The 21,513-nt window shown below is 42.1% G+C and overlaps 1 protein-coding gene across 2 annotated transcripts in view; it reads left to right on the top strand.

Moving 5' to 3' along the window:
- The first annotated feature begins 542 nt into the window (after nucleotides 1-542).
- The window catches only part of LOC148848580 (Nucleic acid-binding, OB-fold-like protein), a 29,808-nt gene continuing 8,837 nt past the window's right edge, over nucleotides 543-21,513 (top strand). The window contains exons 1-12 of one of the 2 annotated variants that reach the window (XM_088950575.1): nucleotides 543-913; nucleotides 1,020-1,608; nucleotides 1,690-1,801; nucleotides 1,890-2,010; nucleotides 2,221-2,319; nucleotides 2,491-2,787; nucleotides 2,871-2,978; nucleotides 3,330-3,401; nucleotides 3,521-3,607; nucleotides 3,885-3,956; nucleotides 4,072-4,161; nucleotides 17,546-17,653. In XM_088950575.1, the coding sequence (XP_088806701.1) occupies nucleotides 704-913; nucleotides 1,020-1,608; nucleotides 1,690-1,801; nucleotides 1,890-2,010; nucleotides 2,221-2,319; nucleotides 2,491-2,787; nucleotides 2,871-2,978; nucleotides 3,330-3,401; nucleotides 3,521-3,607; nucleotides 3,885-3,956; nucleotides 4,072-4,161; nucleotides 17,546-17,653 (1,965 nt within the window). In that variant the 5' untranslated portion in view covers nucleotides 543-703. The remainder of the gene's footprint in view (nucleotides 914-1,019; nucleotides 1,609-1,689; nucleotides 1,802-1,889; nucleotides 2,011-2,220; nucleotides 2,320-2,490; nucleotides 2,788-2,870; nucleotides 2,979-3,329; nucleotides 3,402-3,520; nucleotides 3,608-3,884; nucleotides 3,957-4,071; nucleotides 4,162-17,545; nucleotides 17,654-21,513) is intronic. The other variant, XM_088950574.1, reaches the window with a different exon arrangement.

The raw sequence follows: 21,513 nt of genomic DNA, 5'->3' as shown, positions 1-21,513 counted from the left end.
TAGTGATAATGTGATACTAAATAGCTGAAAATTGAAATGAGTTTTACTTTGATTGTACTAGTGATGATGGTGGTTATAATTAGGATTGAGTCTTGAATTTTATTGGATTGTTGATGTATTTGTTTTCATTGTGGGACATACTGTCTTAAACCTTGAAAGTTTGAAGTGTTATCGACTTATTTCTATTTTGGACTAATTTTCCTTCATATTCATTAAGTTTTTTGAATTTTATTTATCATTACATCAACATTGTTCGACCTCCGGTTAGACCCCAGTCAGACCTTGACCCATGAACCTCTCTCATCGATAAAAATCGCCTTTTAAACTTAAAACTAAAAAAAATGCCTTTTCAATCCTAACCCTAACCCGAACTTCAATCCAACCCTAAGTTTTCGGGCTGGATTCGGGTTGTATTTGGGCTAACCCGCCCAAGTTGCAACCCTACTTTTAAACCGTTTGACCGTTTGACTTGTAGGAACAAACGAGCCACGTGGCACGCCCTGATCGCTAAACCTCACTCTCTTTCCTCTCCGTTTTATCCTCAACGATTCCCCCCCGACACGAACTTTTAGCGCTCTCTCTCTCTCAACTCGACTATTCTTTTTCTGAGGCTGAGCAGAGAAAACCGCCATTATCTCAATGCTCCGTTTCTCCATCTGATGAATTCACTCCTGCTTCCCGGCCTTGGAACACAGTTAAGCAGATGGACGGTCTCACTCTCACCACCGGCTGCTCCCGTCGGTTTCTTTACTCCTCCGCGAGAGCTCGAACAATTAACCACCACTTTTTCTCTCGTCGACCTGGTTTTCTCGTTTTCGCTTCCAAAGATGGTCCCAATCTTGACCATTGGGACCAAATGGAGCTCAAGTTTGGTCGAATGCTTGGAGAAGACCCCAAACTAACCCTAGCCAAGGTATGCCTCCTTACTCGACTCCTTTCTGCTAACTTCTAGCTTTCTTCTATGGTTCTTGCTTATTATTTGTGTACTTAGAAGAAGGAATTGCATATTATTTCTGCAGATAATGGGAAGAAAATCTTACCCGGATATCTCTTATCTGGAAATCGAGAAATCATTTCAGAAGAACAGAGGCAAATTAAATGACAACATCAAGGAGGTTCCATTTGATGAGAGCAGTGAGGAAGGACAGGAGCAATTATCTACTTCCTTGGACAGCTTGAATTTGTTGCGACCTGTTCCGAAGAAAGGATTCAAACTTAAGGCCGAGGAGAAGGTGCCCGTATCCCAGATAAGAAAGCCAAGCCAACCAGTTGGCAAGGCAGTTGATAATACCAAGAGCAGCATTCCTAATGTAATATTGCGGAAACCTTCCACTTTTAATGAAGATGACGTTGATATGGAGAAATCTTCGTCGAGGTTAAAGATTAAGCCAAACTTGTTCTTGAAGATGCGAAAGGAGCAACCTAAGGAGAATTTTAGTGATATTACGCTTTTGAAGAAGCCTGGACTGATAAGTGTCCCTACGGATTCTGGTGAAGCTGTTGAAGATCGCTTAGTGTCTGCGTCTTCAAAAGCTGCTGATAATCTTGAAGACGATACTTTGAGCGTGTCTGCATCTGTTGGAATGGCTGACGCGGCTGAGAAAATAGGTAATGCACTAGTTTGCTAATTGTTTATTTTGGTGGTTGAAGTTCTAAAAACTAATGCCGTACTTGTTTTTATTTTTTAAGGATTACAGCCACTTGAGCAGAGTGATTTGGGTTCTGCTGGAAAGAAAGCTTCTGTATCTCAGCCTTTGAATACACTCTTTGTAGAGACTGCATTGCTAGGAAAACCTCAGAGGTTTTCTAAACATCTCCATTTTTTATAGTTTCTCCATTTTCTGCTCGTCAAACGTTGCTTTGTCATTGAAGGGATTATTGAATTGTAGGTTGGACATATCTTCAAGAGAAAGATCACCTCCTGCTAGAGTAGAGTCTGTCCGTGTGAGTTCTGAAAACTATAGTGATGCGGCTGAAATTGAAAAATTCCTACAAACTCCACCCCTACAGGTGATGGTCATTCTCTTACTTGATTCCTATATTTGAACTTCGAAATAATAGGTATATGTTCTTGATTACTGAGGAAGATAAGGATTTTGAAGAGCCATGCCAATGGTCCTTTCTGATAAACCATTCTCCTAAATTACGTTTAGCCTCCTGCTTTTGAATTCTCAACTTTCACCAGTACAATTGAATTCTGAGTATGTTAGATAATTGCAGGAACATGAAGATGCTGACTGGACCAGGGCAGAAGATCTCCTTAAGACAGGAGGGAGGGAAGAAGTAGAATTAATTAGCTGTAGCACCAGAGGTTTTGTTGTAAGTTCCCTCAGAAACTATATTTCTTCTCTGCTGGTTTAGTATGACCTTCATGCCTAAGACCTTGTCCATGCTTTGTTTGTGCAGTAGTGCTATACAGCATGATTCTAACAATTTCATCATTTCTATTCATGTTGACCTTTTTTTTTTTTCTTTTTGTATCATTTCCAGGCATCTTTTGGCTCTTTGATTGGATTTTTGCCATACCGAAATCTTGGTGCCAAGTGGAAATTCTTAGCTTTTGAATCATGGTTGAGAAAAAAAGGCTTAGACCCATCTATGTACAAGCAAAATTTAGGCATTGTTGGAAGTTACGGAGTTCAGAACAAAAATGTTCCTCTAGATCAAAATCCCAGTCTTGTTGAGCAGCAAAATAATGGAATACTGACACCAGACATGAAATTGGAAGATCTTCTTGAGATTTATGACCAAGAGAAAATCAAATTCTTGTCATCTTTTGTTGGTCAGGTTTGGAGAATTCAACTTGGGATCAGTATTCTTATCATTTCCATTTTGAATCTTGATTTCATGCAAGCCTTTCTGTTTTGCAGAGGATCAAAGTGAATGTGGTGCTGGCTGACAGGAACTCTAGGAAGTTAATGTTCTCAGGGAGGCCAAAAGAAAAGGAAGAATTGGTTGAGAAGAAGAGAAATCTCATGGTAAGTTGGTTCCTGTTTCCTGTAGCGCTTGCAAATATCTATTGTTTGGAGAAGAGTTTCAAAGGGTTTTCATGAATTTCATGCCTCCAATAAAGCACCTGCAAAAATCTGATTTTAGCAATTAAGCCCTCCTTTTGCATGGAAAACCATTTTGCACTTAAGTTGCAATTTTACCTATATGTTTAACAGACCAACTTTATCCAACTTACCAAATGGTGACGCTTGAGAATTATCAAAAAAAAAATGGTGATGTTTGCCAACAATTGAAGCTTACCCTTGTTTGAAAATACCAAATTATGATTTCATTCTAAAACTTGTTTTTATTGTTGATGAATTCTCTTTTTTTTGCAGGCTAAACTCAGTGTAGGGGATGTTGTGAAATGTACTATCAAGAAGATCACTTATTTTGGCATATTTGTTGAGGTAAATTGAAGGTTCTGCTCCTTTTCTTTCCTTTTACTTTAACTATTACTCTTATTATCATCTTCAACATGATCATCATTTTAGTTCATGATATTCCTAACCCATATAAAATTTTGAAGGTTGAAGGAGTTCCAGCTCTAATTCACCAGTCAGAAGTCTCATGGGATGCAACCTTGGATCCCTCATCCTTTTTCAAAATTGGGCAGGTATTTGAGTGTATTATGATCAGTATATTGCAAAGTGTTTTTTATTTAAGAATTTAGAATTTGTGAATTGAGAAAATAATTTATGGGATAAGTCTAAGAAGATACAATTATGGAGTCTGTCTTTGTCCATATGAGGCATGCCTTTCTCATTGCGTTAGCTGAATTAGAGAGAGGAATTTGCTTGGTCTTTCATTTGTTGCTGCTTTTAGTTCTCACTGTTGAATATCCTCTTTCCAAAATATTCTTCAAGTTCTTATGAAAACGATTGTGGTTTCAGATGGTGGAAGCAAAAGTTCATCAGTTGGATTTTTCACTTGAACGCATCACCTTATCCTTAAAAGAAACTACGGTACTCTTATGGACTGACCATTGCCATTATCCTGGTTACCTTATTAAGAAAGTTGTGATGAACTAATGGTTATTATTTTATCTTCATTTTATCTTTTTTCTTTCTTTTATTGCAGCCAGACCCACTAATTGAAGCCTTGGAGTCTGTAGTTGGTGATCACAATTCTTTGGACGGGAGGCTCGAAGCAGCAAAATCAGATGTTGAGGTATTGAATCCAGTCTGATATTGTGAATATATATATATATATATATATATATATATATATATATATATATATATATATATATATATATATATATGTATGTATTTCAGATAAACTTGAAGTAAGTGGGTTTCAGAGATTATTTTAACGGTAGTTGAGACTTCTACAAGAACTTGTTAATAAAATGCAAGGCAATAATCTAAAATTAATCTTACGGTGGTATAACTTGTTCAATGATGTTCTACATACACATTTGTGTTACCATGAAAATTGAACCTCTTCAACTAGACTGCTCAAGCTGTAGACTAACTAAATCCAAGGCTTCTATTGAAGGTGTATTTTTTTTTTTCCCTTTGGAATTTTAGGAGCTAAAGAAAGGATGTGAAAGAAAACTCACCAGAGAAACATCTAATAATCATTAAATCACAGATTGGATCAGAAAATGGAGGGAAGTGGCAAGGATTTCTACAAGAAAGACACCAATAAGAAGAGATTAAATACCATATAAAGGTGGCTTCCTAAAGCTTAACTTTAATGGTAGCGGTATTGGGAATCTAGGTCCATCAGGAATAGGATGTTTTTCAGAAATGAGGAAGGCCATACAGTGGCACTATTTTTGGGTCCAATTGGCATAGGGGACTCCTTAAGGGCAGAGATTATGGCGGTTATAGAAGGAGTACAAAGGGCAAAGAAAATGAATATCACCAAGTTAATTATTGAAGGAGATTCAAATGAAAGCTATTGATATTTCAACTCTCTCACAATGAAGGAGGTGGTTGTGGATTCGCCAAGAGATATCGATGACAATCTCAAACTGTTGGAGACAAATTTGGTGGGGCGTTTTGTTAATTCTGATCCTGATGCAAAAGTAATGGGGAGATGGGTGGTTGTAGAATGGCGTCCTCAAAGTTCTCTTCATGTTAGAAAATTGAATGTTGATTTTTTCCTCTTTATCTTTGGCAATGTGGAGGAAGTGAGAGATGTTTTAGTTTGAGAACTGTTAGACAGTTATGCCCTTAGCTCCAATCAGATTGATGTATCTTTTGACATTTATTGTAAATGAATAAAGTACATAATTGATTCATGTCATTGTGGTGCATTTCTGTGTAATACTCTTAAATTGGACGCTTATGACATTGTTGTTAGTTTAGAATCTTCACAACCATTGGATAGATCTGAGGAGATTTATCCTGCTAAGGCTGACATTGATGTGTCGCCAAGTTGGTTGGGGTGGCTTGTCTCAACTGCTAGGGTGAAACCTGAGGTACATGTAGTGTGGGTTTTCTTGAAACCCTAAATCGGACCAAATTCCAGTATTGCCCTAGACCTTGGAGATAGATGGGCAAAACTGCAATGTTACACCTGACCCCTAGACTCGATTATGGTACTGCACTAGGTGTCGGATTGGGTTGTCTTTGATATGCTAATCAGTAAGATCCTTAGAGGGGGTCAAAACTTGGGTGTGTTGGGGCAGTTTGAGAATTCACCTGAGTGGGTGATCATAGTGATAGAATTAGCCCCATTGTTGGACAAAGTGAATGATCGGGTAATGCACTCTCTCTGATAGAAACCTAAACTGCTGGCAGTTGATTTCAAATGTTGAAATTTGTTTTTGCAAAATATATTTATATATATTATGGTTTCAAAATGTTTGCAAAATGTTTTAATTCCCGAGATCCATGTGAGTAGATAATGCAACACTGTACCTTGTAGCCGAGGGAGATGTTCTCTCTTGTTGGGCAGAGTTTGATCATTATGGGCTGAGAGGTTAAGTGTAAGACCATTGAGTGTAATACCTAATGGGATAATCTTGCATCTACCCACAGTTCTTGAGTTTTCATAAGGTGGCTGGATCCAAGAACCATTTAGTGTAAATGTTGGGCCCATTAAGAGCCCATGGTGATGGACTTAGGGGTTCACTGTCTCCTACAGTGAATTCGGCCAGGCCTTGTAACAAAGGCTGGGCTAAACCCATGTGGCTGATGTGTATATCAATATTAGGGTCCCACGCCATACAAAGAGATCCAACTGGGTAGCAGGTTAAGGAGTAAGTGAGCACATAAGCTTAATGGGCCTAAAGCCCAATTTGAACTGGGCTTAAGTTAGTTAATTAAAAGGGGGCCAATTTAGTTTTAAACTGATTAGGATTAGCTGAAGGATAGGATAAGTCTTATCCATTTAAGAGTCCAGATCTAAATATAAGATTTGGATTAGGAAACTCTCTCCTAATTAGATTAGGAGGCTGATCCAAGAAGGCTATAAATAGGGGCGAATTCCTCAGATTTTCACAACAACAAATTGCAAAATTCTTCTCCAGTTCTTACCACCCCTACCCAGTTCGATCTCTACTTGTGGATCTGATCAAGAAAGGTTCTTGATATTGTTTCTTGGTAGAGGAAACAATCTGAAGTCGTGCTCACCAGCCCTTGCTCGATTCTTGCTGAAGAATTCAAGTTCTTGCTGAAGAACCATCTTGCTGATCCTGCTTCACTACACACTGTGTCATCTTTAGTGGAAGCGGGTTTTGGTCTTCTCTTTGGGTGTGAACACCTACATTGGGAGTTACTGTTAGTATCAGGTATATCCCTCACTTCCTAATGGTTTCAGATCTGGTCCTGTTTTGGATTCAAGAACGAAAATTGAAAATGCAGTTTTCTAAATTAGGGAATACGATTCCCGAATGGGAGAGAGAAATTTTTGAAATCTCGCCCAACCTTCCTGCAGGGTTCGGCTATCCATATGATGGATCTCCCATCCCTTCAAGAACAGGGTATGACCAATGTTTTAAAACGCGGAGGCGTGGCGCGAGGCGTTCCACTACCTAGAGGCGTGAGGCGTGAGGCGTAGTTCAGAATGCAAGGGGCGTAAGCCTCCTTAAGAGGAGGGGGGTTAGGAGGAAGGAGGAAGGGGAGGAGGATGAAGAGGAAGTGGGGTGGGGGGGGGGGTCTGGGGGCAAAGCCCCCTTGCCAAGGGGCAAGGGGCAAACCACTTTCTTTCCCCTTATCTTTTCTTCCCTTCCCTTTCCTTTCCTTTTCTTTCCTTTTCTCTCTTTTTTTTTCTTCTCTTTGGGCAAACCACTTTCTTTCCCCTTATCCTTTATTCCCTTCCCTTTCCTTTCCTTTTCTTTCCTTTTCTCTCTTTTTTTTCTTCTCTTTCTTTTTCTTTCCCTTCCCTTTCTTTTCCCTTTCTTTTCCCTTTCTTTTCCTTTTCTTTCCTTTCCTTTTCTTTGCATACACCTCTAGCACGCCTCATGAAAAATGCGCATGAGGCATAAGTGGTAATGTGGTATTATACCAGTATTCTGCCCATGACAGCCATTGAACCGATTTGGTGGGTCCGTCTCCTGCAAAGCACCTGAGGTAAGTCTTGAGTCAGCGGTTCACTACCTCTGCCTGGCCGTCAGACTGGGATGATAACTCGTGGAATGACACAACTGAGTTCCTTGAAGCCGGAAATATTCCTGCCAGAAATGACTCATGAATGTGGGGTTGCGGTCTATTGTAATGGCAGTAGGAGTCCCATGCAGTCCTGCAACTTCTTGAACAAAAACCTTAGCCACTTGTGCTGCTGAGTAAGGGTGGGATAGGGGTATGGCGTGAGCGTATTTGCTCAGTCTATCAACCACCACCAATATCACTATCTTCCCTGCTGACTTAGGCAACCCAGAAATGAAATCCATGGAAATTTCGTCCCATACCTGATCGGGAATGGGGTAGAGCTGTAGCAGCCCAGCAGGAGCCTGTGTGTTGTACTTCTGCTGTTGACAAACGTGGCATGCCACAATGAAATCTTGGATCATCTTCTTCATTCCTTGCCAGTAATAGTGTTCATGAAAGAGATGAATCAAAGTCATTACTGTAGGATGAGTGTGGGAAAATGACCAGCCGATTCTTGTAGAATAAGGTGGTGCCTACCACAGAATATCCAGGTACTGCAGCTGGATCAGTCTGCCACTTCTTCCGCAGGGAGTCCAATTCACAATCTTGCTGGGCTTCCTCTTTAATTTGCTCTACTAAATGGTAGATGGGCTGGGAAACCTGTATGTGAAGCAATTCCTCCTGCCTGGACAGAGCGTCAATGGTGAAATCATAGCCCATGAGCCGAAAAACCCACTTCTGTTGTTCCAGTGTGAGAACTCGCTGGTCCAAGAGATGTTTTAGGCTTTGCTGGTCCGACCGAACTGTGAACCTGCCAACCTAGGAGATAGCCCCACCACTTGTGTACTGCTAGAGCTACTGCCATCAGTTCCTTCTCATAGGTGGATTTGCCTAGGGCTGAAGGTGTGAGTGTCTTGCTGAAAAAGGAGATGGGCTGTCCTCTCTGCATGAGAACATCCCCGATGCCTCATCCCGAGGCATCACATTCTACCACAAACTCTTTAGAGAAATCAGGAAGAGCTAGTTTGGGGGTGTAGTAACTTCCTTCTTGAGATCAATGAAGGCTTCCTTGGCTTGATCAGTCCATTGAAAAGAGTCTCTTCAAAGCAGCTGGGTCAAGGGTGCCATCAATGCTCCATGGTGTCTAATGAAATGCCGGTAGTAACCAGTCAAGCCCAAGAACCTGAGAAGGCTTTTGACTGAGTTAGGCCTGGCCCAATTCGCCATGGTCGCTACTTTGTTTGGATCCGTCTTGACCTGTCCACCTGAAATGATATGGCCCAAGTAGTGTATTTGTGTCTTACCAAAAGCACACTTAGAGAGAGTAGCATATAATCTGTTTTTTCTGACAATGTCCAAAATGGATTTGAGGTGCACCATGTGAGAGGCCCATGTAGGATTGACTGTATACTAAGATATCGTCAAAAAAGACGAGTATGAACTGGTTCAGATGTGATAGGAAGAGGTCATTCATTAGGGCTTTGGAAGGTTGACGGTGCACTGGTCAAGCTAAATGGCATGATCAAAAATTCATAATGTCCATTTTGCGTGCGAGAAGCAGTTTTGTGCACATCCTCTGGGTGGACTCGGATATGATGGTAACTTGACCGAAGATCCAACTTGGAGAAATAGACTGACTGCTTGCCGCAACTCATCAAGCAGTTCCTTTATGAGAGGAATCGAGAAGCTATCCTTTATGGTGATTTTGTTCAATGCCCTGTAATCAATACAAAACCTCCAAGTCCCGTCTTTTATTCTGACCAACAAGAAGGGTGACGCATATGGGCTGTGGCTTGGTTGTATCCATCCTTTATCGAGCATCTCCTATACACTTTTCTCTATCTCAACCTGCTAACAGAGAGGGTATTCGTAGGACCTTGATCTTGGTGGGCGAGGCTCTCGGGTAGGTGGGGATTTTGTGGTCATGGGGGCGAGGTGGTGGAAGGTGCAATTGTTCATTGAAGACATTCTCATAATCGGACATGAGCTGTTGGAGTTGATGTTGCTCCTCTGGGGTGGTATTGGGGGTAACAGGGCAAGTGAGAGTGGGTTCGTTTTCCATGGACCCAAAATGAATCAGAGTGGCGACCTCATGATGCTGATAGTATTTAATGACTGCTTGGGTGGTTTTGGGTGTGGGTCTGCCGAGATAAACCCCCTGTAGTAGATAGCAGTATCCATTAAGTGTGAGCTCCATTGTTAATTGGGCCCAATCACAGGCCACTCGGCCCAATTGTTTCAACCACTGAATACCCAGAACCACGTCCAACCCAGTAAACTCTAAGGTGTAAAGGTCCACCCAGAAGAGACCTTGTATTTTTAGGCCCACCTCCTTGCAACATCTATCACACCAAATGTAGTGTCCATTTGCCACCCGTACAAAAAACAGGCTCGTGGGTTGTATTGCTAGGCCCAACCGTTTGGTCAAGGCCGTGTTGATAAAGTTCATACTACTCCCACTGTCTATCAGAATTGAAACCCCTCTAGCCCAATATGAGTCCATGCACTCACATTGTTTGATATGAGTGCAAACCGGTTAAAGCTTGTAGGAAGATCTTGGCATGCTCTGTTTCCGAGATCTCTTGGTTCACTTCCTCGGGTGGGTCTACCTTCAGTTTGGGGTTGTCTTCCAAGGGGTCATCCAATTGAAGGGCGAAGAATTGTTGTGATTTGCATCGGTGATTGGGAGAAAACTTCTCATCAGTTATAGCACAACCCTTTTTCCTGGCGTGCTTGCATCTCTGTCAATGACAACCTCTTGATGGGAACAACGGGCGGTGGGTTTGGCTTGGATGATATCGGATTAGATTTGGGTGGGGGAGTCTTAAGTATAGGTCCCACGAGTCGAGTCAGGCATTTAAGGCAGTTGAGCCTCTCCTCTTGGAGTTTGGCTAGACCCACCATGGCTAACAGGGAGGTCGGCTGCATCGCCTTAACCTCGACCCAAATATTGTCCCGCAAGCCCCCGATGAAACACCTTGTGAGGGCATTCTCCGGCCAGCCAATGACTTGGGTTGCTAGCCACTCAAACTCGACTTGATAATCCCTTACAATCTTGGTCTGCTTTACACTCGACAATGCCTCATCATAGTTATCTAGACCCGACAGTCCAAAACGGATAGTGAGGGCTTGAGTGAACTCGAACCAAGAAACCTAGGGGTGATTCTGATGATACCATTGGCACTAGAGGATTGCTTCACCATCCAAGTGGAGGAAGCAACCTACATCTTTTGGTTGGCGGGGGTCTCGTGGTACTCAAAGTACAGTTCAGCACTATATATCCAAGGGATCGGATCCTCTCCTGAGTACAGAGGAAAAGTCCACCTTGGCAAAACGTCCGGTGAAGCCTCCACCTCTCTTGCTGGTTCCACTGCTCAAAGCCTCTCCTTTGTTCTCTTTGGTTGGTGCCACAATGATATTCTCGTACTGGACTACGACGGTGGAGAGGACCTCCTTCAATTCCCTCAAGTCGCCGGCTACCTTGCTGACTTCATTCTCCACATGGCTTACTCGATCATCCATGGTAGTGTTGGTCATCTCGGATCGTTGCTCTGATACCAAATAATGAGATTGAAAATTCAAGGAGCTACTTCGAGGGAGCTCAACCTCCTAAAATCAGATTACAATGGAGAGATGAGGGGGGTGAGAGAAGGAATGAACAGAGAGATAACATAAAGGTAAGAATTCAATTATTCTCTTCTGCCAAGTCGTTACATAACAACCTCATTTTATAATCACTCGGTAGCCTTCACTAGTGCTAGCTGTAGTGGGCTGATGTGCCCTTCTGGTGTATATGTATTTGATAGGAGGCTTGTATAGGATATTGCCTCTGCCTTTTGGAATATGAATTTGGGCTTGGGCTGAGTGCTGGGCCTAATCAAGGCGAGGAGCACTAGCTGGGTTCTTATTAGACACGTTCCCCAAAAGTTCAGGATTGGGAGTTGGTACCCATTAATCAGTGCGATTAGAGACATAGGTCCCTCAAGCTTGGTGTGGTTAAACATATATGGAATTCCTTTGCATTTGTGGTGTTTCCAAACTTTTAAAGCCATGGGAGATGCGTGTGGAAGGTTCAGGTTCATGGATTCAAGAATAAGTTCTTGGCGAAACCTTGCTGTTGCTCGTATTTTAGTCGAAGTTGCAGAGATTCATTTGGTGCCCACATTGTTATCCCTGTGCTTTGCTGGAGAGAACTCCAGTCTAAGGTTAGTGGTTGAAGGTTTGTATCCACTAAGATTGGTTAATAAGTTGTCTCGATGGAGGGAGGTAAGTAGCAAGAGTCGGTTTCCTTCTACTGTGTTGGAAGGAAAGACGAGCAAGCAAGTTGGAGAGGAAGGGACGAAGGTTGAAGGTGAGGGTAAGCTTTGGCATTAAAGAAAAAATTAATGGTTGTAAGGATAATTTGGCAAATGTGGGGCACATTGAGAATGGAGAGAGTAGGACCCCAAAAACTGGATGTGGGTTCCACTCAATTTCAGATAAGGAGGATCAGCTTAGCCTGCTCGCCCTAGCGAATAGGGAGGTTGGTGGGGAGGGGGGACACATGGAAGGCCAAGAGAAGAGGAACTTAGGGTTAGATAAGGGAGAGGAAGAGTCTCTATTTTGAACACTGAGATGCTTTGGGTTGAGAAGTTGGTATTAGGGTCGAGTGAGGCCCATTTCAAGAAGCCCAAGTCTTTTGTTAGAAAGAAGTGCAGTAGTTTGGATCATTTAAGGGTAGATAAGAGGAAGGCATTTATTTGCAAACACCCAAAAGTTAAAAAATGCAGGAGCTTGAAATCATTTTCCTTGAGGAAGGTACAAGAGGGGAAGGAAGAGTAATGGGAATTGGCGCTCTTCAGATATGACAAAAGGAAGAAGGAGAAGGGCATCGAGAAGTCTGAGGTGGAGAATGTGGAACATGAAGTTGATCGAAGATGTATTTCTGAAGATTACACCCCCCGTTTGTTGCAATCATAACAAGAATGATGCTGGTTCGCTTTCTGGCACAGTGAACTAGAAGACGGCTGAATTGAATCGGGTTGTTTTCTCTTCTGAGGAGGATTTTTTGGCTTGCAATCCTAGGGGATTTGTAACGGAGTGAAGGATAGGTCGGGGGAGAGGAGGAAGGAAGATGCGGTAGGGGTTGGCAATGTTGAATTTGGAAAAGTTTTAGGAGTTATGATAGTGGAGCAAATGAGGTTAATGGTGCAACTGTCTGCGAATCTCCCCAAGTAGAGTGCTCAGATGCCATTCATAGTCCTTTTGTGCAAGTGGTGATTGGAAAGGTAGGGGTGGCAAATGGAAGGTTTAGCCAGTCATAAGTTGGTGAGGAAACTGCAACTTTTGAAAGAAAAACTAAGAAGTAGAAGGCTGAAGGTTTTGGGTAGAGAGGAGAGTAGAAAGGAGGAGGTTCTGGAAGGTATGGCGAGGCTGGACAGGTTAGAAGAAGGGGCTTTAATGAGGGAGGCACAATTGGAAAGGGAAGGATTGAGGGGAGAATTGGAAAGAATCATTTTGAAGGAAGAAATAAGATGGAGGCAGAAGTCTAGGGCTATTCTAAGAGAGGAGGATAAGAATTCAGCATATTTTCATGCTTTTGCAAGTGCCATAAGGAGGAGAAACCTTATCACAAGAATTGAGGTAGGGGAGGACATGGAGGATACTTGTGAAGGGATTCAGAGTAAGGTTATGGAATTCTTCAAGGGGCCATATAGGGAGAGGGGATGGAGTTGGGTGGCTCTAGGGGGCTTGGAGCCTAAAAAGCTGAGCAATTTTGTTGCAAATTGGCTAGAAAGAGAGATAGAGATTGAAGAATTTAGTGAAGCTCTGAAAAAAGTTAAATGGGGATAAAGCCCCAGGGCCGGATGGGTTTAATTTCAATTTTGTCAAGGCTGGTTGGAGTTTCTTGGAAGATGACTTTTCTCAGATGATCAAGGAATTCTGTGATGCAAAAGAACTTGACAAGGGAATCAACGCCACCCTGCATCTCACAAATTCAAAAGAACTTGACAAGGGAACCAATAAGCTTGATCAGTTGCCCCTACAAGCTATTAGCTAAGGTGCTGTCCAGGAGGTTGAGGGATGTGATCCATGAGGTGGTGGGAGAAACCTAAATGGCATTTGTGGAAGGGAGGCAATTTTGGATGGAGTGTTGGTGGCCAGTGAGTGCATTGACTCTAGGATAAGGAGCGGGAGACCGGGGCTGGTATATAAAATTGACATTGAGAAAGTATACAACCATGTGGAGTGGGGATTCTTGGAAGAGATGCAAAGGCTAATGGGGTTTGGAGAGAAATGGAGAAGTTGTGGGATGTTTGCATGTATATTGCCTGTCTCTTTTCTTTACTTCTCAATGGTGTCTCTTCGTAGTTTTTCATGCTTCTAAAGGGCTTCAAGAAGGGGATCCAATCTCCCCATTGTTGTTGGTGCTAGTGATGGAAGTGCTGAATTTGCTTATGGTTAAGGCTTCTCAGCTGGGTTGGGTTGAAGGCTTCAAAGTGGGTGAAGAGGGTCCTTGAATTTCCCATCTTCAATATGCTGATGACACTCTCATTTTCTTGGATGCCTCAGTTGACCAGGTGCTGAACCTTAGGGCTATATTGGCTAACTTTGAGATGCTCACAGGTTTGAAAGTGAACCTAGCTAAAAGCTCATTGATTGGGGTGAGGGAAATAGGGAGGGAGGAGCTGGAGCAGTTTGCTTGTGTTTGAATGTCAGATAGGGGAGTTGCCATTTCAGTATCTGGGTCTTCCAATAGGGTCTAAAGCTTTTGCAGCAGAAATAGGCTAGTAGTTGAAAGAGTGGAGAAAAGGCTTGAGAGTTGGAAAGCAAAGTGCCCGTCTCTGGGGGGTAGAATCACACTAGTCAGGAGTGTTCTCTCTAGCTTACTGACTTTTTACCTCTCTACTCAAGATTCCAGCAAAAATGGCAGAAAAAAATTGAGAAGTTACAGAGAGATTTTTTGTAGGAAGGTGCAGGGGGAGCAATTGGGAATTAGAAGGGTCAGAGTTTTCAACAAGGCCCTTTTGGGTAAGTGGCTGTGGAGGTTTGGGCTGGGAAGGGAGAGAGAGTCTCTTTGGAGGAGGGTAGTGGCTGAGAAATATAGGTTGGTGAGGTTTGGTTGGGAATCAAGGGAGGTCTCAAATTCTTATGGGGTGAGTGTATGGAAAGGAACAGTGCAATTCAATCAAGTGTTTAAAACTTAAGTTAGTTTTAAGGTGGGTGGTGGGTAAAGGATAAGATTTTGGGAAGACGAATGGTGTGAAGCAGGGAAGCTCTGTGAGGTATGTCCGAAGCTCTACAAGCTGACTAAGCATCAAGTCAAGGCTGACCAATGCTTTTTGCAGGACCAGGAGGTAGAAGAATGTATTCATCTGCTGGAAAAGCTTCAGAAAATTGAAGTCTTACCCTCTTTGAGGGATGGGATGTGGTGGAAAGAGTTCAAGAATGGGGTGTTTTCTGTGAAGTCGTTCTACATGGCGTTGGTGAAGGATCAGCTGAACTCAGATCAAGTGGAGGGGATTTGGGGGAACCCTGTTTCACCTAGAGTGGAAACTTTCGCTTGGTTAGTTGCTTTGGACAGCATACTAACTGCTGACCATCTAAAAATTAGAGGGATCTACTTGGCAAATGTTTGTGTTTTATGCTGGGCGGGTGAAGAAACTGTTTTACACCTGTTCTATACTTGCAAGGCAGCAAAGGTTATTTGGAGATTTTACTTCTTTTTACAGCAGAAATCTTTTCTTCATGGCCAAATTTTAGAGGGAGCAGGAAAGCAAGGATAGTTTGGAGCTGCATTCCCTTTGCAGTGTGCTGCGTTCTATGGAATTTGCAGTGTGCTGCATTCTATGGAATGAAAGAAACAGAAGACTCTTTGATTACAAATAAAAGAACATTGAAACACTAGTCTCTCTGGTTGGGAAGCTAGTAGCAGATTGGGTTTGGGTGCTACCAGATTTTGACCAAATCAGAAGATCAGAAATGGGGGAGAATTTTTGGAATGTTCTTGAAATTCAGTTGATGTAATTTGGATTAGTTTCTGTTCATAACAAGAGTTTGTTTTGATGTGTGTATAGAGGTGACATCTTGTCACCTATTAGTTTGTATTTCACTTTTTGAATTAATGAATTTTCATTCCCAAGAAATCTCGTGGAGCAAGGAGTGCACACATTGTTCATGTTACCAAGATCTTTTCTTGCTAAAACTTGGTTTGGCGGGGGCAGGACCTACAAAAAAATTACAAAAAGGTTTACAAGAGGAGAGGGGCAAAGACAATAGTGACCACATTCGAAGATACTAGAGGTGTGGACTTTCAGGTTAATAATAGTTCGGAATCTCAGATGGGTAACCTTCAGCTTGAAAAAGGAAATGGAAACGACTCCAGTTCTGAAGCGAGAAGTCCTGATAGTAGTCAAGACTCTTAGGTAGAGAGGTCTGGAAAGCTTCCTATTGAGAACATTGTGGAGAAAGAAGTTGAGAATTGCAAAAGCCTTGGCTTGTTCTTTTGGGGAGGGGAGGAGTTTTCTAGGAAGGCCTTTGAGGAATTTGAGAGGAGGGAAGAAAGTTTGAAGAGAATGGAAATTGGGGAGAGAAGAGAGAGGTGGGATGAGGATATTAATGGACAAGAAGTGTTCAAAGGGGAGGTTTAGGAGTTGGTTGCCTGGTTCCTTCTGTATTCTTTTTTCTTTCAATGAATTTCTCTTTATCCTTCAAAATGAAAATGTTGGTGATTGGGTGGTTGCAAGATGTTGAGGCTGCTCTATGGTCTTATCGAATTGAACTAAGAGGATTAAATGGCTGACTAGAGGAATGAATGTGAGACTTCAATGGGTAAAAAGGGGAAGTGAATAGCATGGCTGAGGCTTTAGCCAAGCAAGGGGTGGGAAAAAAAATCAAGGGTTTTGGGCACATTTGTTAGAAAGTAAAAAAAGATGAGAGATAAGAGTCCTTATCTCTTCAAAGAGTGAATGTATATCTACATTATAATTATCTCTTTTGAGCCTTGGAGTTGAGAAATACACCTGTAGTAATTCAGAAAATATAGGAAAAGAAAGAAAGAAAGGAAGAGAAAGGAGAAGAAAATCGTTTCAGCAGTAGGTTGTGGAAGAAGAGAAGGGAAGAGAGAAAAGAAGAGTTTGAATCTCTCTAGCCCCCTTGATCTCTTTTATTAACTTATTTCTAAAATTAAATACAATTACTTGGATGCCCTTAATGGGGCGGCCAGCACTTAAGAAATAATTAAAGAAAACAGAAAAAAGTTCATAACTAAGGCCCATAACCAACAAACATAACCTTAAAAACTACTTAAAAGAAATAAAAAACACTAAGGTCCATTCTGCCCATTCTCAATACAATAATTAATAAAGTTGCTGCTTATTGATAAAAAAAGATGGAATCTACTGGTTGAACACTTTTAAAATCTGATTTCATGATGGGACTATCTATGGATGAACTATCCTTAGGAGGGGTTTTGACAAGCCTGCTATTTTACTTGTGGATGTTGTGGTGACATCTCAGGTTTCACATGCTTGCAATTTCACCATCATTTTGTAAGTTCTAGCCCATTATCCTTTGACCATGTGCTACAAGAACCCTCCTCTATCATTATATGTATGTTTGTGTGTGGAATGTAGTTTTAGTGCCTGTTGTAGTGTTGTTTATACAAGACAACATCCATTGCCCCACACACAAATAGAATGTAGGAATCATAGTATGCTCATGTTCATGGGCCTGTTAATTTAATTGGGTGTCTGTTTGACCTTCAATATAAACCTACTTATGGACCTTAATTAGCCAGAAGCTGAGCTTTCAATAGGCCTGCACTAAGGTGTAGAGGTGGAATTTTCCTCTGGTAGATGAATCCCGTTGGAGCTTGCCAAAGAGAAACACTGAAGAAAGAAGATACCAGTTTGTGATTTCTTAAGCAATTAGGAAGTTAGTGTTAAGAGTGCTAAATATATCTTTCTTTTCTGTTACAAGTCTGCTTTCTTTTTCTATGGCTAAATCAGTTTTAAATTGAAATTGGGCAGTGGGCTGATGTGGAATCACTTATTAAAGAACTTGAACAGATTGAAGGTATCCAGTCAGTCTCAAAAGGCCGTTTTTTCTTGAGCCCTGGCTTAGCTCCTACGTTTCAGGTACTTCCTCTCTTTATTCATAAATTTATGTTTTTTTATAAGTTTATTCGTAAACTTACGTTATTGATCAGACAAAGAAAATAGAACTCTTGAAACTTGGTAGAAATAAAATGAGTTTATGCAGTCCAAGCCAGCTAACCTTTGCAAGGTTATTATTAAGTGCAAAGGGAGCACGATAAGAATAATGTACAAGCTAGATATTGATCAAAAGAATAAGAGCCAATTCTCCTCTCTGGTCTTGTCAAATTGTTGGTCCATGAGGTTTTTTTGGAAGAAAAGTCTAGTGGATTGGAACTAAAGACTGAACTGATGGGAAGCTGAAGTGGAGAAGTTTTTCATTTGGTGAGTAGATGGAAGTCTGAACTGATTATTGAAGAGAAGAAATTTTTATTTGAGAGCGGAAGGGCCAGAGGAAAGAACCTGTTAAAAATTAGGGAGGATAGGAAGGCCACGATACTATTGTTTGAGGAAGGAGTGGCATGGTTAAAGGGCTTTTTTGATGGTGTTATACAATCGGTTAGGACAATAGGATGAAAAAACGTCTTCGAACTGGGAAAGAAGAGGTACGAAGTGGAACTGAGATGCAATGGTAAAGGCTAGTTCATCATGGTCACAGAATATTTCGACGCAAGAAGACAATTGCTTTGCTTACCGGAAGGGAAGAAGAAACAAGGTTGGATGGCCTTTGCTGCAGCAGTTTCTTGTCTCTGTCGATGTGGTGTTGGAGCAAGAACAAAGTTCAGCACCCATTAAAAGCCTGGAGAAGCCGTTGAAGAAGAGCTCATGCAGTGATGGTGAACTTATTTCGAGCTCTAATACAGGGTGAAGCTGTGGTTTGAGGGTGAGAAAGAAGACTGGGAGCGGAGAATGGTGATCTCAGCGAGCAAAGCAATACAAGATTGGGGGAAGGTCCTAAACTCAGTGGTGCACAACTTGAAGCTGGAGTCCGAGGTTGCTCTGAAACCATTCTCAGACAGGAAGGCATTGTTGAGAATTGACGATGAAAAATCAGGGGATTTACATCTTTTGAATGTGAAGAAGGTTTGATTCAGATTCAAAACTGGAAACCGTTGTGTAATGAGATGGAATATGTCTGTGGAAGTTTCCTGCTCAAATTGGTAGGTCTTCCCTTCCATCTCTAGAGTGAAGCAAATCTGGGAAATATTGTGAAGCTGCTGGGCGGAGAAATGGAGGAAGTCCATCTGCAAGATTTTCGTGCCGCTGTGGTTAGGATGGTCGGGGTGAGACCGGAATCGCTCCCAAGAACAATAGAGGTTCTTGCTGAAGGTACATGGTTTAAAGTATGGTTGGTTTCAGAGGTGGAGGCAGAGCTGTGGGGACGAAGACCCAAGGTAGAAGACGATGCTGACGTGGAGGGTTGGACTACTAGGGGCCTACAGCTGGAGGGTAAGACTGAACATAGGGGGCAGCTTAGAAAGGAAGCTGAAAAATCGGTGGGAGAGAACCAAAAGCTACGAAATCTATTAAAAGAAATAAATTCAAAATTTTTTGAAATAGCTGGTAATTCGAAGGGACAAAACACCTTTGCTGACGTGGTTAAGAAAGGGTGATTTTTGCAGGTCGAGTCATCTGAACCGGTGGGTGGACTATTGGCTCAGCCAGAAGGGGGAATCCCTACCCACGTGATTGTTTAAGTGAGCACGTGGGTCAGGGGAGACGGTTGGGGACTATAGACGATAGACATCGTCTATCTACTTCTTCGAAAATTTTGGACGGGGGCGGTGATCTCAGGCAGTCAGAGAGAAGCTCAAGTACTCTCCGGTGGGTGCCTTGCGCAGTTCCTGAAACACCCAGGGAGGGACGAACATCACAAGACAGACCAAACCCCAGGTACGATCGAGATCATCTCGAGGAAAAGGATGATTTTGACGAGGGCTGGGTGGACTGCGAAATGGAGGAAGAAGACGTGGAAGAAGTTTCGGATAGCCAGTCCAGTTTAGGCAGTGTTTTGGGTGAGAAGTTTTCAGAGGAAGAAGCTGCTGCAAATTTTGATCTGGATACATTGTTCTCACAAAGACCAGGTGCGATAACGTCTCACTGTGCTGAGGAAGAGCCGTACATTGTTGTCGCTGAACACATTTCGAACTCTGGGGGTGGAAACTCTAACTCACACTCAGATGCTACATCTCAAAATCTCCTTACCGAACATGTTTTTTGTAAGGGATCCCTCAAGACTTCTCAAAAGCAATACAGGGACACAGTGGGGAGGGATAAACAGGTGGGTAAGAGTTGTGATCTCTGTTTAATAGAGGTGACGGAAAGGCTAACTAATCAGAACCGAACCTTGAAACCAGATGGAACCCACATTCCTTATCAGGGCCAGACTATTTCTGTATCTGTAAAGAGGCTGGGCCCAAGCAAGATAGTTCGTCCCATCTAGCTTAATTGTGGTAACACCCATCAAAACGGAATCTACTGGAGCAGGTCCAGAAGCTGGCACCTTCTTGAACTCACTTCCGTATCTCCATTAATCAAACGAAAATCAAAGAACAGAAAATTTTGATTATGTAAACTTACTTGAAGTCAAACTAGAACTTGGGTGCTTGAAAAACTAGGGTTTTGCTCCGTCCAGCAGATGGGTGGGAGAGAGAGGACACTGCCGCACCTACCAGAGTAACCCAAACTCTTCCAAACCTGAACCGCCCTCCTTTAGCAGTCACAAGACACCTTCCAAGCACAGAGCGCCACACCCAAGCTTCGCCTTTCCTTGTAACTTGAAAATCTCCAGCTGGCTAGGGTTTTGGGCAGCAGAAAAACAACATCACTTCTTGGCGAAATATGGCAAGAACTAAACTCTCCAAACCCTTCTACCAACTAGGCAAGTGATTCTCTATACTATAGAGAACCTATCTCTCCATACACTCTCTTGATTTTAGAGTGTACAGGAACAAAGAAAAAAAAAAGAAGAAAGAGGAATTGAACCCGTTCTGATACCATGTAAATCAGTCCTCTAATATCAAGATTAAATTTAGTGATTAGCAGAATAGAACAGATTTGAATAACTGTGTAAGAGAGGAAGATGGCGAAGAGAAGATGTAAGAGAAGAAGTCGAATTAATTACCCTTCTCCTCTAACCCTATTTTTTATTAATCTCTAAAAAATTGATGATGACAAGTATACCCTTAAGTGGGTGGCCAGCTTGGCAGTTACATAAAGAAAGTAAAATAAGAACAAATAACAGGCCCATTAAGTGAGGCCCATCAACATAAAATAAAAGATAAAATAAAGGATATCACATGAGAGGCTGTTAGGGCCCATTTGGCCCAGTTTCTTTATAGTATCCAACTCCAGCACTCCCAATCTTCCCCACCACAACCCAGGTAACCGTGTCCTTTCGTTTTTTGATATTAACTATTGCTTTTTGACTTCTGTGCCAAATACAGATCCCAACCCAGAGGCTGCAGCCCTTGAAGGAGGGGATGGGGTGAGAAAATATAAGCGATAGGGAGGGTCAGGAGAGAGAAGTAGGGAATGAAGGAGAAACAAAAAAAAAGAAAAGAATCCTGGAAATCCTAGAGTGTCCGTTAAATGAAGCAGTGGTGGAAAACAGTCTAAAGGAAGGGTCAAAGGGAGTTAGAGTAGAGGGTTCTGAGGAAGGAGATAGAAGGGGGGAGACAACAACAGTGGAGGGAAGTAGAAATTCAAGTGTAATAGATGTAATTAGTGAGGATTCTGTAGCGGGTTTTGTACAGAAACTGGGGTGCAAATTGAAGGATCCAAATGCTCTCAAAGTATTTTTGAAAACAAAGAAAGAAGCAAAATCTAAAAGGAAAAGAGTGAGTGAGGCTGAAAGGCTGCTAAAGGAGGTGGGAGGAGATAGAAGTTTGAAGGTTAAAGGA

The sequence above is a fragment of the Nelumbo lutea genome, chromosome 6 (assembly GCF_056320005.1).
Source record: "Nelumbo lutea isolate HS-2025 chromosome 6, American lotus-T2T, whole genome shotgun sequence".
Taxonomy (NCBI): Eukaryota; Viridiplantae; Streptophyta; class Magnoliopsida; order Proteales; family Nelumbonaceae; genus Nelumbo; species Nelumbo lutea.
The sequence above is the reverse complement of the archived record's forward strand: the minus strand, read 5'-3'. Positions and strand labels throughout refer to the sequence as shown.